The sequence below is a fragment of the Phycodurus eques genome, chromosome 16, assembly GCF_024500275.1.
Source record: "Phycodurus eques isolate BA_2022a chromosome 16, UOR_Pequ_1.1, whole genome shotgun sequence".
Taxonomy (NCBI): domain Eukaryota; kingdom Metazoa; phylum Chordata; class Actinopteri; order Syngnathiformes; family Syngnathidae; genus Phycodurus; species Phycodurus eques.
In genome coordinates, this window is record NC_084540.1 from 13,361,022 (window position 1) to 13,379,361 (window position 18,340).

The 18,340-nt window shown below is 42.1% G+C and overlaps 2 protein-coding genes across 4 annotated transcripts; one reads left to right on the forward strand and one right to left on the reverse strand.

The window, feature by feature from the left end:
• The first annotated feature begins 12 nt into the window (after positions 1-12).
• Positions 13-8,804, forward strand: si:dkey-110g7.8 (GTPase IMAP family member 8). Of its 3 annotated transcripts, XM_061701399.1 has the most exons (7): positions 13-509; positions 594-1,130; positions 2,186-2,744; positions 3,993-4,090; positions 4,199-4,330; positions 5,591-6,181; positions 6,776-8,804. In XM_061701399.1, the coding sequence occupies exons 2-7, from the start codon at positions 1,100-1,102 to the stop codon at positions 6,847-6,849; spliced, it is 1,485 nt and encodes a 494-aa protein (XP_061557383.1). In that variant the 5' UTR covers positions 13-509; positions 594-1,099; the 3' UTR covers positions 6,850-8,804. The 3 variants fall into 3 exon arrangements, with proteins under 3 accessions (XP_061557383.1, XP_061557382.1, XP_061557384.1); XM_061701398.1 differs by having other exon boundaries at positions 13-1,130; XM_061701400.1 differs by having other exon boundaries at positions 13-1,130; positions 2,189-2,744.
• Positions 8,805-11,631: 2,827 nt separating this feature from the next.
• Positions 11,632-14,665, reverse strand: atf4b (activating transcription factor 4b). Its single transcript, XM_061701464.1, has 3 exons — positions 14,477-14,665; positions 12,690-13,139; positions 11,632-12,613 (listed from the first exon to the last, which is right to left on the reverse strand). The coding sequence occupies exons 2-3, from the start codon at positions 13,033-13,035 to the stop codon at positions 11,655-11,657; spliced, it is 1,305 nt and encodes a 434-aa protein (XP_061557448.1). The 5' UTR covers positions 13,036-13,139; positions 14,477-14,665; the 3' UTR covers positions 11,632-11,654.
• Positions 14,666-18,340: the final 3,675 nt, after the last annotated feature.

Sequence of the window (18,340 nt, forward strand, 5' to 3'; positions counted from 1 at the left end):
ACTTGTAGCGACATACGGCAGAGTGGTTTGGAGGACACTAATAAGATGTTAATTTACTTTCTCAATATTATTACCAAAAAAAACACTGTGCTTGCTAAAAAAAAATTTTTTTGTTTGTGTCTGTTTAGATTCTCATTCATCCAGCCATGGTAATCCGCAAAGGTTGAATCGAGGCAACTGTTTGTAGAATTTGTTCTCCACTTTCGCCTGTAAATAAATTATGTAATCGTTTTGATAGAGATTATACCTTTTATCTTCAATGTAAAAAACTTTATAATCCTGATTCAGCCATCAGAAATAATGCACAATAAGGGAGACTGCTTTCAATGTAGATAAGCGTGCGTGTGCGTGTGTGTGTGTGTGTGTGTGTTATGTAACATGGCTTTGCATGGATTTTATATAAACGTTACAATTTATTAATGCGGTGTACGTCATCTGTTTGCAGGCGTCAAACAAGTTGTGTCTGTGCTTGATGCAGCAGCTGCAGGATACATTCAGCTGTAACTAAGGTATTCTGGCTTCTTACCACACACACAGCCCTCTCTCACTCTCTTTCTCTCCATCCATCTTTCCATCTGTCCTCCTGACTGCAGTCTGCAGCCGCTGCCCACAGATGCTGATGCTGCTGAGCAACAGCGTTCTCTTTTGCATTAAACGTGATGAGACATCCCGTAATTGCTGCGACAAAGACGGACTACACAGTTACATAGAGGTAGCTCAATCTACTCAGAAAGATAAATAAGAAAAAGCAGTGCTGACATAACAGAGAAGTGGGATAAGAAATAGAAAGAATGATGGAAAAGATTGGGGCGAAGGGTTAAAAGATTACTAAAAAAAAAAGTCGGGGGAGAGTAGTTTGAATGGCAGATGAGGAAGGGAAGGGGTAGATGGAGGGGGAAGACCACAGAGGGCTATGCTGCAGTAAAATGAGGGTCAGAGAGGAAGAGCACTTGGGCTGCCAGCCTTCTGCACCCTGCTCAGGCTCCATCGCCGCTCACTCCTCTCTCTGACGAGGCTACAAGAAGAATCCACGGTGGAGGCAAGAAGGAGAAGGAGGAGGGGGGCTGAGGAGGAGGAAGCCAGAGGTTCTACACACAAGATGGCTGCTGTGTCCTCTGCCTCTGACACTGGTAAGTGTGTTTTCATCCTTTGTCGCACACCTCCATATCAGACCCTCTCTTTCAGTCGCTGGATTTAGGTTTGCATTTCTTGACACCATTTGCTGTCATTGTGAATCCTGAGAAACTGTTGCTTTAGTCCTCATGTGTTCAGTAGCACACAAGGAGAGTGTCAGCAGCAGCGAGGAGCCGGATGGCTCAATAAGCCTCGCTCTCCTCCCCGTGTCACCCCCTTTTCATCACCCCTGCTGAGCCATTTGCCTTTGGAATGTCTAGCATTTTTCAGTGTTGACATTTTATCACAAAGTGTATCTTTCTTTGATAACTTTCTATTTGAAAAATTCACATTTGTGCATATGACGTGCTCCCTGGAAAATGTCCAAGGTTCCTCCTTCTCTGACCCATATTTCTTTTCAGATGTAAGGGAACAAAAACGCAGGATGCTGAGAGACACGATCTGGAGGAAATGGCGAGAACTAAATTAGAGTCAGTAAAGGAGAAAAGTTCTAGCTCAGATAGGGGAGACACATGAAAGGTTTTTTTTGCCAAAGTGGAAAGGTTTTTGCCAAAGAAATAAAACTATTTGGAAAAAATGTTTATTAAGGGAACATGGGAAGAATATAATTCCTCTCGCGCAGTGGTTTTCAAATGTTTTACACCAGAAAGTGCCATAGAAAAAAAGTGGTACCACCATCATGACCACCCTAAAATATAGTAGTGTGGTAGGCCTAAGTGTTCATCAAAAATGAGACAGGTTTTGTTCCTAAAAAGTATATTTAATATTATGATAAGCCCACTGTAACCTGATGTGAACTGTGCTAATTAATGATTCTATTCAAATTTATTTTTCATAAGCATTCAAAATTAATTGTACCTATTTTTTTTTTCAAAAACAAACACTTCTTAAAGATGTGCAATGTATTAAACGTAAAGTTAAAAGATAACTGAGCTGTACTAGGCAGTGCTTTTTTTGCATATGACGAGAGGGAGCATACCACATTTTGAGAATCACTGCTGTAGGGGCCAATTTCTGTGTTCATCTACTTCTTAGCAATGCTTGGTTTCAGCAGGGGACTCCAGGGGCCGTCACCCCCCTGAACGCCGGCTGCTGATCCTCGGTGGTCCAAAAGCTGGTAAGACCTCCTCAGCCAACACCATCCTGGGAGAAGAGGTCTTTGACGCTGGGACGGAGACTACTCACAGCAACGTGGGTCAGACGGAGATCTTCGGCCGTCGGGTCACGGTGGTAGATACGCCCCCGTGGGCCATTCCCGGTGACACGGAGGATGACACAGAGGCAGATGATAACGGAAACACTGGCGCCGAGTCGGAGAGCCTGCCAAGACCCCCGCCCAGCCTGGACAGCGAGGGGCCTTGCATGGGGGCCATCCTGTGCCCTCCTGGACCTCACGCAATCCTGTTGGTGGTGTCTGTCATGCAGCCTTTCACCGACACTGAGAGGAGAGCTGCTGAGGAGCAGCTGGGGGCCCTTGGGGGTGGAACCTGGAGATACTCCATGGTGCTCTTCACTGGCATGGACAAGTTACACAAGGGAGTCTTCATTGAAGAGCATATCGCAAACACAGGAGAGGCCCTGCAGTGGTTGGTGGAGAGATGTGGAAGCAGGTACAATACTATATGGTTATTCCTTTTGTACTACACTAGTGTTTGCCAACATTTATTGAGCCAAGGCATCTATTTTGAATCGCAACGATGTCACGACACCTGACCAAACATTCTTGTTTGGTCAGGTGTCGTGACATCGTTCTTGTTACATTCTTGTTACAAACAGTATGTACTGCATACTGAAATATCGATGATCGTGTTTCAGTTTATTCACAAATGTACTGAGTGCCATCTGTGCCTGTTTGATTGAATACAAGCTATTATACTGTTGTATGAATTACAACAGGGGGATACATAGGTTAATTGTACCTTCTGCCATCAAGTAGAGGAGCGTTTAGTTGTTCTGCCTGTCACTATATGTCGCTGGCAAAGATAGATGAACAAAGTCAAGATATTACATTATTTGTAGTAAATACTTTTCGGACCAATGAATTGAAATTTGATCAATTACTTCGGCACTCCCCACGATCTCTCACAGCTACCTTATGTGTCACGACTCAATGGTTGGGAATCATTGCACTAAATTATATGGGGAAACGTCTTGGCGACTTAAACAATCAGGGTCTGGGCTAGACCCTTTAGGTCCACCTAAGTATTAATTATTCTTACTGAAACATTTTTGACTATTCCATGGTTCTCTAAATTAGTGGGAACATTTTTCTGTTCCAGTATGACTGTGGCCCAGTGCATAAAGCAAGGTCCATTAAGTCATGTTAAGCCTGGCCTCAGTATAATCAAACACCTTAGGGAAGAACGAGGACAGAGATTGTAAGCTCGGCCATCTTGCCCAACATTAGTGACTTCATGAATGTTCCTGAATAAAAAGTTGTATACAAAGTTTTTCCAGATGAGTTGAAGCTCTTTTAGATCCTCTTTTAGGGGGATATTTCACTCCATGTAGGTGAAATGGCCAGGTGTCCCAATACTTTAACTTTGGGCTAGCTCACACAAATAAAATTCTACTGCAAAGAAAACAATGCCTCAGGCTGTTTTGTGTTGAGTGTCATTTCTCCTCATTTCTGCTGAGTAACAAACAGGCTTTCACAACTTGCAGGGTGTTGAATAGACAGTGTTACAGTTGAGTCATGGTTGATTTCCACAGGGACTTCAAAAGATAAAAAACCCTTACAAGACAGGAAATATTTTGCTATTTAGATGCCAAAGTTAAACTGGGAGAGAAATGGCACAATACTATTACAAGCAAATGTGACTTCTGGTTGAGCTACACCACCCTTTTTCTACCTGCAGGTACCACGCTTTTGATAACAGCTGGAAAGACACAGAGGACAATACACAGGTACCCGAGCTGATGGAAAAGGTGGAGGAAATGATCACTGACAACCAAGGTTTGTTGATAATTTCAGCGATATTTGTTTCTTTTTTTTTGTTTTTTGTTTTTATTCCACCTTGCGACATATATTGTTGTTGGATGAATGCTGGCTGCTTTTGTGCAGGCTGGTACTTTGAGGTGAACGAGCTGATCTTGCTGGAGGAGGAGCAAGCAAGGAGAGCTCTGGAGGAGGAGAGGATGAGGATGGAGGAACATGCTAGACAAAGAGAGCAGATGATTGGAGGTCCTCCCAGAGGTACGGAGGAGCTGTTTGTGTGTGTTTAATGTCTGCAAGAGACTAGCGTAATGGAGAAAGATGAGTGCACATGCATCCCAATGCTGCCCCTGGAGAGGAAAATTGTTACCACTGAACCGTGGCGTGTTTAGCTCTTCTGTCTCACAGCAAGAAGGTTCCTGGTTTAATTCCAGAATGGGCAAAAACCTGCTCCCACCGCTCTGCGGGGATAGGTTAATACATGATGATACAGAGAGCTACTTCTTGTGTACTGATTCATGTAAAAGGGCTTCCAATTTGATATTTGTGAAATAACAGATTTTCTCAAATTACTTGTAATTATATATTGTTATTAATAATTCATGGTATCAAGTTATATGAAGTTACAATAATTCTCACAATAATGATCAATAATGATTGAACAAGGTAGAAAAATAAATATCAAGATGCAACACTATAAATCTCTGCAAGTGTTTAATCTTTCTAATGATCAGTTGTACGACATTCGTAGGAAATCACAATGTCCCATAACTGGTGAGCTATTTTTAGAACAAGCCCATGGGCTAGTCATGTGGTCCTTGGGGGCTTCTTGGTGCCCATGGGACCATGTTGCTGACCCCTGATCAAAATGTCCTGTATGTGTGAATGTGAGTGTGGATGCTTGTTTGTCTATTCGTGCCCTGCGATTGACTGGCAACCAGTTCAGGGTGAACCCCAGCTCTCACCCAAAGTCAGCTGGGATAGGCTCCAGCATACCTGCGACCCTGCTGAAGATAAGCGATACAAAGAATGGATGGAAAGATAACCCCATCAGTCTATTCTCTTCATTTCATAGCATTTCTCTTGGCTGCACTGCTTCCAGAACGGTTATGTTATATTTTTGGGATCCAATCAGATTTCAGCCTCTTTGTACTGCCGTGTGAATGTAATTTACCCAAGGTCTATAAATATTCGATAAATACGTACTGCTTCAGATGATGTACATGACACAGTTTCATACTGTTATTATATTGAGTTATTGAATAGTATTGATGGTTTTAGAATTGTGATGTGATAGTGGTGGTATTAAGAGGCGGGTTAAGTTGGGTAAGTTCCCACTAAAGGCCCAGGTAAGAAATGCATGGAATGCCCCTGGTAACATGGAAATATCCAATTGAACATAGTTTCTTATTTTGTCAAATTTCATCAGACCAGGTTTTGATTTGTTGTTCTTACATTTTGTTGCTTTGAGTTTTAATCCTATTTCACCTTTTGTTCTCACTTCTGTACCTCTGTTGGCAGAACTGAGGTTGCTGTTGTTAGGCTGGAAGGGGGTTGGAAAGAGCTCCGTGGGGAACGCCATCCTGGGCCGTCGGTTCTTTGAGTCGGGCCAGGAGACGGACCTCTGTCTCAGGAGGCAGGCGCTTGTGTCCGGTCGCCGGGTCACCATAGTCGACACCCCAGGCTGGGACTGGTTCTCAGTGCGGCGTACGCCGAAGCGCATCCGTCAGGAGTCACAGCGTGGTGCCGCCCTTCTGCGACCTGGACCCCACACACTGCTGCTGGTTCTCCCTGTCGTCTCCTCCCTCACCGCCAGGAAGAGAAGAACACTTCTGGCCCACATTGAGACTCTGTTTGGCGACACCGCCTGCCTCCACACCATGGTACTGTTCAGTTGTGGCGACTGGCTGGGCCGAACGCCCATCGAAGAGCACATACTCAGAGGGGGCCGTGAACTGCAAAGACTGCTTGAGTACTGTGGGAACTATTACCATGTCATGGACAGTAAGACCCCTGGCAAGGACAGGAGTGTCTCAAACCTCCTGGATAAGATTGAGGAGATGATCAGGGAGAACGGGGACAAGGCCTTCCTCCCTGTGCAGACCGAATGGTGTAAGTCTTGCCATTTTAACTTCACTTCTGTACATAATTGACACTCCATAGGTAGACCTGTGTAATCTAATCACATCCAATATAATACCTGCAATGAGAGTCTAATTTACCCCACCGTGAGTCAAGATTTTTGTATGTTCGTAACACTACGTCAGATCTAGAGCAGATTCACCCCAGTTAAGCTATCATGCACTTGTAGTCGGAAGATGTTCTTGGGATACGTTGTGGTCATCCACCACCATACATTTCTAAGTTTAGTGGTTCCTTGACTAAGAGTGTTTTTTTAGTTTTACCTTGTATGCTTTTTATATTTATATTGGACAATACAGTCATAGTTTACTCCATTAAAAACTTTTTTTTAATTATTGTGATGGTTTTCTGGGGGAGCCGGAACGGATTAATTGGCCTTTCAATTCAGTTTAATAGGGAAGTTTGATTTGATTTACTTAAGAATAAATTGAGTTATGAGCTTGGTCATTGAACGAATTAAGTCATAACAGAGATAGTGTTTGATGACACTATGGTGCATTAGAGTGTGTGGTGTTGGTGCATTGTCATCAACATAATGTAATTGGATTGTGTTGCATTTGACAGTGAGCGAGGAGAGCTCTTACTCATCGGACAACACAGAGCCTGAGGACGACTGTCGAGGGTGCCAGCTGCAGTGATGAAGGTGAAAGCAAAGAGGTTCTTTGTGCGTTTACTGTTCTTCTGAGTGTCCAATAGGACCAAACCTAACCTCATGTACCTATAGCCTCATCTAGATAGCCGTTCTAGATGTGTTAGGAAGTAAGAGGAATTGATAGTGAGTAGTTCTTTGTTCAAGAAAAACACTGATGGTTGTTGGACGAGGATCACTTTTGAGCGCTCTTATGGAGGAAATGTTACCATGAATATATTTACAGATTGAGGTGCCACACCGAACTGGAGGATTACTCCTCTCTGTAACCCTTTGTTCCATCCACACACTTCTAGGATTTAGAGTTGAAGAGTTGAGTTGAGTAATGATTGATGCAGCCACTGAGCACATCGTAAGTCTAATCCATTTCAAGCATGAAGAGATTTGTTTAAAATGACATTATCTGGAGAAGCCAGCTTGTTTTCTTTCTTGTCAGTTAAAGGACTAACTGGAGGAACGCTTCCTTCTGCTATTGCAGCTTTCATTTTGAAAAGAGCAACAATTCTGTATCTCCTTTCACAGGGAAACGCTTCAGTTAAGAAACTGAACCATTGACCATTGAACACCAAATGAAAACAGGTACTATGCCAGATGATGATAGATGATAAATCTGCTGGGAGCAAGTGCACTCGATAATGTTTGCTCACTCACTCCAGTACGCCTTTGCACAAGAAAGTGGATCGTTTTATGAGAAGTTTGAATTCTGAGTGATATTAAAAAATAAAAAAAAGCTTCCTTCATTAATATTTGATTCATTTCCGCTTGTGAGACAGGGTTGAAATGATCTCTCCCGGGTAAAATCTGGCACATTTACCAAAAAGCTGGGGTAATGCTGATTGAAATGATACAAACATTGGTCACATTAAATCAAAAAGCTCTGGTTTGCAGAAACTACAGGAGAGTCTTTGCACTTTGGTTTCAATTATTTACTTTGAGTCTATTGTGCTAGTAGATTATGATAGTCCATTTTAACAAATTGAGTCATAAATATAGTCATATAAGTTGGACTAGTGCTCAAGAGTGACAAAAACACTATGGAAGCGACTGTATAGGAAGAATCGTGTGGAGAGGCCCAGATTGGCTGACTCTGCTTCGCCATTTGTGCTAATTCGTCCAGTGTGTTTGTTGACGAGTTCAACTCTGCTCTACGTGCCTCAGCATCAAAGCGTGATAGTGGGAGTACAGCCTTGCTGGGGGGCTGTTTCCTATAGAATACGTCAAGCTTTTGCATGCTACAGAAACCACATAACCTCATGAATAACTGAAGCTCAAAAATAGGGCTCCCAAGCAACTTTTTCTACATTAAGAATAAATCTGTGATACAAGATATATATCCATCGCTCTGAGGCATGTTAAAACACTGCATGCAGATAAATGAGTTTCTAGAGATTTGATGGCAAACCTCACTTCCTTCCACCTTTGACACCTGCTTGAAGACACCCATGTGAATATCTGGTATAACTTCACATCCCTGTACATTTTACATCTGCAAGCAAAAATAGGAAACAAAAGAACTTTTACATGCATTTAAAGATGTTTATGTGACCAATACCTCAGCCGCACTGTAAAATGTTATTTTGATCTAAACAACAGACCCAGACCATGCTTCTGTCTATGCTTTAGTGACTCTGTGCTTCATCTAATTACATTGCCTACTGCAGCAGCTACAAGCATGATTTAACAGTTTGATGTGTGGATGTTTCAATCGTTTGTTTGTATCGGGATTGTTCCTCTGTGGCTTTCTTGTATACGCAGTGTAATATTGACAGTGTAACGTATGTTCTGATGTCGCTTTTATGTGAAGCATTTTGCACTATATAAGGTCTGCCACTTCACTGTAGCTCAAAGTGATGTTACTTGCTGTGTCATTCCTCGTTTATGGTGAGGATTACATCATCGGCACTTTGTTCATTGTCATACAATAAAAGATACTACTATATTGTTGCGCATGTGTGGCTTTCATCTTATTCTGTGGGTGTGTTTTTGATAAGACTGTCCGAATAGATAACTGGGAATACTATTTAAATATTTAGTCTAGATCTCAGTACTCCTTCATTGTAATTGTATAATGTGTAAAATGAAATTTCAGTACACTAAAATATACTCCATGCAACAGACACTCAGACATTGTCATGCACACTATACCAATGTACAGTATGTTCAGATAATAAATACCAATAATAGATATTGCTCATTTCAGCGGTTGTTTCCCTTTGATTTTCTCTCTAATCTCTAGTTTTAGTTTGAAATAATTTTGTCAAATTAGTAAAAGACAGGCGGCACTGTGGGTGGATGACCGGTTAGCACATCTGCCCCACAGTTCTGAGGATCAGTGTTCAAATCCCGGCCCCGCCAGTGTGGAGTATGCATGTTTTCTCCGTGCCTGCGTGGGTTTTCTCTGGGTACTCCGGTTTCCTCCCACATCCCCAAAACATGCATGGTAGGTTGATTGAAGACTTAAATTCCCCATAGGTGTGAATGTGAGTGTGAATGGATTGTTTGTTTACATGTGCTCTGCGATTGGCTGGTGACCATTTCAGGGTGTACCCCGCCTCTCGCCCGAAGATAGCTGGGATATGCTCCAGCACGCTCGCGACCCGAGTGAGGGTAAGCGGTACAGAAAATCGATGGATGGATGGATGGATAGTAAAAGAATACATTCTTAAAGTTAGATTCTGACATTTGGTCTCTGCTAAGCATCTGGTCAGTGTACAATTTAAATATTAATTTGAATGCATTTTAAAAAGTTATGAGCTTCGGTGTGGTAATGTGTTTCGTGACTTCCTTTCTATTCAGCCCACTGGCTTGTATTTGCAGCACTCTTGTTTGTTTTAAGGATAGCATCTAACATACCATACTTGAAGTATCCAGACAGTTTCTAGTTAACCCTCCTGTAATGTTGCAGATCAAAGTGACCCATTTTAAAGAAGAAAAAAAATTATACAGTATATAGGTTTAATAAATCTAATCAACAATATAAAAAAATGATTGAAGGGGCATGTAGTGGCATTAATAATGATAGATAAACAATTTGTGAGATTGCTTATGACCCAGAACAATTATTACTGTTCATAAGAAACAAAAAACAGGAGGGTTAAAGGATTAGAGCCATGTTTTCCTCTTTCATTCTCGACCATCTTAATGCTGGAATTATCCTAAATATAGATGTCTCCTAAAGGGACTAGAGGAAAGTGTGGACCAGTTAAAGCAAGCACAACAAGGACCAGTATTAACCTGAATGTACACATTTCTCTCAGTATTATTCAAGCATAGCGTCAGCTTTGCTCAGCACTAGCGTCAGCTTTGCTCGCCATGTTGCGAGCCAGCTCAGGTCTGCTTCAGACCATGGCAGACAAATTCTGTCTTTTAAGCCTGCATATGCTCAGAAATTGATGCAAAATCAAAGGCACTTTAAACTCATCAGGCCTGTCATGTCTGCTGCATGTTGCAGACACCTGCACATTATCACTTTTCTGCAGCTATACAGGTACTGTACATCTCAATACATTAGAATATGCAGTACCCATACATTAAAGGTGCATGAAACACTTGGAAAATACTTTTCAGAGGGCAAATTCCTGCCTGATTTCTAGAGTGAATTTTGGCTGTTTGCTGTAATATATATTTTTTTAATTTCCATAGTCTTGTGTAACTTGTCATGTTTTGAAGTCCATCCATCCATCCATTTTCTGAGCCGCTTCTCCTCACTCAGGTCGCGGGCATGCTGGAGCCTACCCCAGCTATCATCGGGCAGGAGGCGGGGTACACCCTTAACTGGTTGCCAGCCAATCGCAGGGCACATACAACCAACCATTCGCACTCACATTCACACCTTTCGGCATCCATCCATCCATCCATTTTCTGAGCCGCTTCTCCTCACTAGGGTCGCGGGAGTGCTGGAGCCTATCTCAGCTGTCATCGGGCAGGAGGCAGGGTACACCCTGAACTGGTTGCCAGCCAATCGCAGGGCCAGCCAATCGCAGGGCACATACAAACATTCGCACTCAGTCACACCTACAGGCAATTTAGAATATCCAATTAATGCATGTTTTTGGGATGTGGGAGGAAACCGGAGCGCCCGGAGAAAACCCACGCAGGCACGGTGAGAACATGCAAACTCCACACAGGCGGGGCCGGGGATTGAACCCGGGTCCTCAGAACTGTGAGGCTGACGCTCTAACCAGTCGTCCACTGTGCCGCCACCTTTGGGCAATTTGGACTCAATTCATGCATGTTTTTGTTTTGAAGTATCCAACAAAATTAAGCTTTTGACACTATTGAGAAGTGTCAATGGTCACTGGCCATGGTTGTAAAAATGTTTACCTCTCCTTCCCATTAACTTAATTTCCTTTAGGTCCTTTAAGACAAAACAATCAACTTCCTTTGATATAAAACCACCAGTTTTCATCACTAATTTCCCAATGTGACTTCTCCTCCTCCTAAGGAAACCACACAAAGTGACAAATTTGTCAACTTTATTTTAAATTCATAATACAGATAATACATATTTAAAACAGGTTAAAATGCCTCTTAATACATTTTAAAAGGACCAACTAAATAAAACTGAGGCCCAGAGAAACTATAACATGCTAAACATGGGACATGTCCCAACTGTACTGGAAGCTACTCTTGGAATACATTTGAATAATATATGTTGGAGATACTCAGCATGTGCTATAATTAGTAACAGGATATGTGCACAAATCCCATACAGTGGAGATTAGTTTTGCAAGACAAAAACATGGCGAGCAGATGACTGCTCAATGCCAGTCATCTGCTACATCCTGTCAGTACTCAGTGTCCGCTTTTCAACATTGCCAGACGGACTTCCTCCATGAGCTCTTTGAGGTACTCAATCTCTCTCGCCATTGATTCAGCCTTTCCTTTCAGCTCCATATTCTTCCTCTCCAGCAGAGAGTACTCCGTCGACAGGGAATCCTGCTCTGCCCTTTTTTTCTGACGGTAACGAGTGGCTGCAGTTTTATTCTGCTCCATCTTCTTTAATTTCTTGTTCTTTGGCGCCTTCAAAGTCTCTTTTTTATCTGCACCTGGGAATGCCTTAACTTTGACAGTAGGGAAGTGGGGACTATCTTTTTGTTTGGGATCAGGGTATGGTTGGGCTCTGGAGGTCCTTGTTGGAGGAGAGGCTGGCGGAGAGGAATGACTAACGTTAGACCGAGTGGATAAAGTGGTGGGCACCCTCCCATCATCTTTAGTAGCCAGCACAAGGACAATTCGGGTTGGTGAAAGGGAGAGCACAATCCTCTGGACCTGAGGCACCACAGTCTCTACCACTGACTTCACCTCATCCATGTGCACATCCACTTCACTACCTAGGTCCAGGGTGTATGTAGGGGAGGAGGGCGAGTCGTCATATGGAGAGGAACAACTTGAGTCAGCAGAGACCGGTTCTGATTTTATTTCGAACTCCTCTTGGGGTTCTGTCATAGATGGGGAAGGGGAGGGAACACTACACGCATCATTGTGGGATGCCGGCTCTGGCTCTACTGAGGAGATAACTGGATCAGAACCAACTGAGGGGGAGTGAGAAATATTTGGTGAAGGAGGAGCAAGACTTGAAATAGTGTGGATTGGGAGTGAGTCGAGCTCAATGGGGCAATCAAGGGAGGCTAGGAGGTCATCTGGATCACTGGGATATTCCTCAGTGGGACTGCAGGCACCTATCAGAGAGTCCAGGTCAAAGTCGTGGAGATCCACCCTTTCAGCCATCCAGTCCAAGTCACCAAACACATCTGAGGGCAAAGTGGACACAATTAGAAACATTGCAGCTTCATTGTCAGTCAGACTAAGGAACAGCAATGTTATTACCTTTGCTGTCAGCTGAGACCACCTCAGTATCTCTCAACTGCACAGATTGTGCCAACCAGGGGAACGGGAGTGGGTCAGATGAAACCCCAGTTTTCTCCTGGAGGACAGTCGAAGGTGAATGACGGGGAGAATAGAAGGGAGGGGGAGAGGAAGAAGATAGAAATGAGGAGTTGAATGGTGATGCTGCGACTCCATCCACTGAGGTTTGTCCTCCTTTGCGATGGTCTTCTTGCTCAGGGTGAACTGCAACAGATCCCACGGCGTCAGCCATGGGAGAGGAAGGCTCCCACAGAAGGGCCTCCATGTCTTCCAGGCCAAACAGTGAGCTTGTCATCATCATGGTCATAGTGGCTGTTGTTGGTCACAAGAGGAGTGCGTGACAACGTTCTGAAGGTGCCAAATTCTTTGTTGCTGTCGTGTGCAGCAGTGCTGAGGGTTTCCACGTGGGACCTGGCAACAGGATACATGTGCTGTTATCATGACTGACATTTTTTTGTTAAAATCTGTTGCTCTGCTGATTTTTTGTTGTTCTTTGCTTTGAGTTGCAGGCAAAGGTTTGACCTCCGGTGTGAGTTTCAGACTCTACCAGTAGATGGCAGCAGTAAACTTCACAACATTAAGCCACCAAAAGGTTTCCCCACTGTGACAGTGTCACTCTCTGTCAGTCTTGCACTCTTATTCTGTTTCCTGTGCAGGTATTTTGTAAAATACTTAACCATGTCTAACCAGTTAAGAACATGTGAACTAAAAAAAAGCAGCCTACTAAATGCTTTTAAGTCATTGAGTTGTGAGGGAGGAGTCGACTTGTTCGTCTAAGTTATGTACTACACAGAAACAGAAGGTGTCGCTAAAGGCCATAACACCAGCCAAGAGGGTTAAAATTATTTTTAAGCTGTTGACCTCATCTTGTGAAAAGATGGTAGAAGCTGCTTAAGTGAGGAAAGTATAGCGCAAAACAAAAAACAAAGATTAAGTTCAGTGAAATGTGGGTACTAAGAAAAACTACATTCTAATTTTATTTATTTTATATTTTTTTATAAATGTAAAATATTTTTTTTATTTTATATTTATTACAATACAGTGCTGCGCTAGTTTTCTTGTGGGGGTGGAAGATATTTTTAATGGCCTTTACAATCATTTCGATGGGAACAGTGGTGTTGAAATACAAGTGATTTGAGTTAAGAAACCAATTTCACTTGTGTCTAGTTCACTGTACTGATTGTACTGAATGCGACGGAGAATGTGAAGCTGGATAAGACATTAGCAGTGAGTGCTGCTCGTGTATATATTGTAGTGACACAACACTGCCCCCACCACTGCGGGGAGAGAGCTGCAAGTCACGTGTTTCCAATCGCGTACCTATGACGTCTTTCCGACTCATAAAAGGTCAAAGCGTTCCCCTCCCCAACCCACAAAGCGCCATTTTAACACGAGGAAATGATCTTGTTCGACAGCCACGTTGGCATTTTACGGTGGTAAAATATCACTAATAACACACACAGGTATATAGTCAGAATACTGTCAAATGTGAAGAGTTGATTAATGTTGGATAATGTAAACTATTATTAAAAAAATGCTTCAATGTCACGCGTTGCGTCAACCACAATTAATCCTTTTTAAGGCAGTCATAACATTTATTTTGACTGTGTAGCGATAATAACATTTCAGAACGACGAGTATTTAAAATGTACTATGTTCTGCTTTACCACGACGTCGTCGCTAACTACTTGCACGCTAGGCCCAGCACACGTTAACGAGGAAGTCACGATTTTTAAATGAATACTTACGACATTTTCGCTGAATTAGATGTAAGTCAGTGCACTGGTTGGATGCACTGTTTTGTTGGCTGCTGCTGGGTCGCTGCACTTTCACACTGCCATTTCGGCAAATAATCACCGACGTCCGGGAATAGTACGCGTCTGGTGTTGTGTTGAGGAGGCAAAATAGCACCCGACGAATGGTTGCGCTTATTAAAGACTATTCCGCCCTCCAGTATCCTTCCGCACTACGCGTACTAGCGATCACTGCGCCAAGGACTATATTTCGTACAGCGACGTCTTTCCGGTTCCTAAACGTAACAGAAATACAAATCAACATCACATTTTTTTGCTTAACAAAAATTAGATTTATTTTTCACGTATTGATGAGCTATAAATGAACACAGTTTTTAAACAGACAAATGAAGCTTTTTTTTATATTAGCTGTACAAATGACAATTCTAGAATTAGAGCTTTCCAATTCAGATTTCGAGCCAAGACAATAGCTTACACAATTACAACAACAACAAAAATCATAAAATGTTAAATTTGGGTTTTAATATTAGCTGTACAAACGACAAAACTCCAATATTGATTGTATTTTTTTTTACTATTGACAACACATTTCCACATAGTCAAGCTATTTGGAGCCAAGGCTAGATTAAACAATTTCGGGGGGCGTGGGTGGGGGGGGGATACAAAAAAACAGGTAAATATGGTTTTTAATATTAGGTGATACATTTGGTTTATATTATTATTGAAATAATTACAAATGACAACATTCTACAATGGATTGTAGTTTTTAACGTTAATGACACAATTCCACATAATCAAGCACCTGCAGTTTACACAGTTTTAAAAAAAATCACACAGGGAAAAATTTACAAATTTCAACATCCATCCATCCATTTTCTGAGCCGCTTCTCCTCACGAGAGTTGCAGGCGTGCTGGAGCCTATCCCAGCTATCATCGGGCAGGAGGCAAGGTACGCCCTGAACTGGTTGGCAGCCAATTGCAGTGAGCATACAAACAAACAACCATTCGCACTCAGATTAACACCTACGGGCAATTTAGTCGTCAATTAACCTACCATGCACGTTTTTTGGGATGTGGGAGGAAACCGGAGTGCCCGGAGAAAACCCACACAGGCACGGGGAGAACATGCAAACTCCACAGAGGCGGGGACGGGGATTGAACAACACTTTTCCACAGAAATCAGATAGTCAAGCTCCTCCTGAAGATTTCGAGCCAACAGTTCAACTCTGCCTGAGAGTCTGCTCTTAATGGACTTCCTTAGCTTTTTCTGTCCACCCTTTTCCTGAAAATCCTGATCCATTTCTGCAGCAAAGACATGTAGCAGCCTCTCAGACGACGTTCCACTTGTGTACAAAGCATTTCTACCATTTTTGATATTATTTATCATAGACTTCGACTTAGGTGCCACTGTCAATGCGTCAGGCAGAGCTCCAGCGTGGCGTGACCTCACAAGATCGTGCCTTTGCAGCTCCTTTATCTCAGATAGGATCAAGTTCACACATAGTTTATATCAACAACTTCTAACATGTAATCACACACAAGTTTCCCAATCATTTTTCTGTCCCTAATCTTCCTGTTGGGCTTCGAAACATGGACACCCATTGCCACTGCTGCCCCCACCATCCCGATACCCACAGCTGTAGCGACCAGCGAGACCCCCATGGTTACGGGCGCCAAGGCTCCAGCCAGTGCTCGTATGTCACGGAGATGTTGGTTTTATTTATTTGTAACCAGTGGTGGTTTTTGATATGGGTGACAAGGGCAGCCCGCCCATGCCAGCAATGTCGGGGGGAGAGCATTATCCCACTGATGTATGTTATTTCAATGTGTAGTTTGTGTAGATTTTTTTTCCGGCGGCGACAATGGACTAAGAGCACCCACTGTGACATTATTTTCTGATGGTAGAATTTCCAGGTAGAGAGCATCGTCTGGATCAATGTCCAGGGGCTCATTTGATGACATTATTGAAGAGTGCAGACCAGAAATGGGTGGGATCTCTGGTCCGATCTGTTGAAGGCAATGGAAATTATGTTTGTTTTAAATCACAATCATGGAATCAAATCCTGCCACTTGTCTTATTTTATAAATCTGCCATCAGTCATTTTACTCATGAAACTTGGGACCTAGCATTTCTAACTTACGATGATGAATAATGATGGAATATGATATGTCTTACAGGAATAGAAGGTCTGCAGTGTGTGGTATTATGGAGGACTTCATGACTGTTGGTTGGATGGCGCGGGTGTTACAGCGTGCAGTCTCTAGCTTGGGCTATAAAGATTAACAACTGACAAAACATAACATACAGCGGCTGAAATAAGTATTTAACACGTCACTATTTTTCTCACTACATATATTTCTAAAGGTCCTATTGACATGAGCTTTTCACCAGATGTTGGGAACAACCTAAGTAATCCACCCACACAAAGAAAGTAGAACAAATAAGATAAAATGGATTGCTATTTGATAATTGATAGATTTTAGGTGTTATATTGGCTTTCCGTGCATTTTTGCACCTCCCCTTCTTCATGTGTTCAATACTTTTTTCCTCTGTCATTTCACATTGTTACACACAACTTAGTTTCTGATCTTATTTGTTCTATTCGATGTATGTATGGGTTACTTGGGTTGTTCCCAAAATCTGGTGAATTTGCCTTTGAAAATATATTTAGTACGAAAAATGGTGACGTGTTAAATACTAATTTCAGCCGCTGTATTACTTTTCATTCACATGCGTCACTATTTCCATTACAATGACTCATTATTTTGACTTCTAACATGTTGTCCCTATCTTTGTGAAGTACTACAGTGTACAAGTTATACAATCTGTTTTTATCTGTGATCTAATCTTACTCTTTAAAGTTCAAATAAATTTCAATGCAGGGAGTGAGAATACTGTAGCAGTCAACAGTTGTCACTCACTGTTGCATGACGGAAACACTTGGAAGGAATTCAAAAGGATTATGAAACTGTGGTGGATTTTCTTTTTCTGGCCAACAAACATGTACCCTCCAGTTGTCACACCCTTGTACTTCCTCTTTTGTCACTGTCATCAATGCAGCACATATCTTGAGGGGAAGCACAAAATAAGAATGACAATTGGTAATATGTGCTTAGGTTTTAAATAAATTGATTCTTAATTAATCGATGTCCCATTTTTTTGACTTGAGTTTGTTGTGACATTTCTGTGGGGCCAATTATACATTACTCGTGCACTCACTGTAGTAGTCTCGCCACGCTGCACTATTTGCATATCTGTTGTTGACCAATACTGTCCACTCATGCCAGAGTAGCATCTGCTCCATTTGCACACTGATTGAGGAGTATCTGCAACATTTGCACAATCAACATTGTCCCAGATTATCGCATATATATTGAGTTATTTGAATTATTTGAGTTTTGTGGGTTTTTTTTGTTTTTTTTTAAATTGAACTTTACCTTGTTGGACAGGAAACGTGAGTTTGTGTTTTGTAAGTTGTCATTCAACCAAAAATCATAAAGAAAACAAAATAAATTCAGTAAATTCAACCGACTTCAATCCTGTCCAATCAAATCGGGTTATTGCATACCATTTAAAAACAATGCAAACAGTTTCACATGGTGACCTTCATATATGCGGAGGGCTCGTCTCACAGGCTTAACGTAAAAAAGCTTAACGTTGCTGAATGTCATACAACTGCACTCAATTGTCACCAAATTTCATGTGGACATCTATACCTATGTTCACCTCAAGAAATGCCCTTCCCACAAAATAAAACAAAGGGCATTGATTTTATAAGAAAACTATTGGTATAGGCTTGTGTTTTTGAGTTTGATCAACATTGGGTTCCAGGTACACCAGTATTGGGTTGGAAAAGA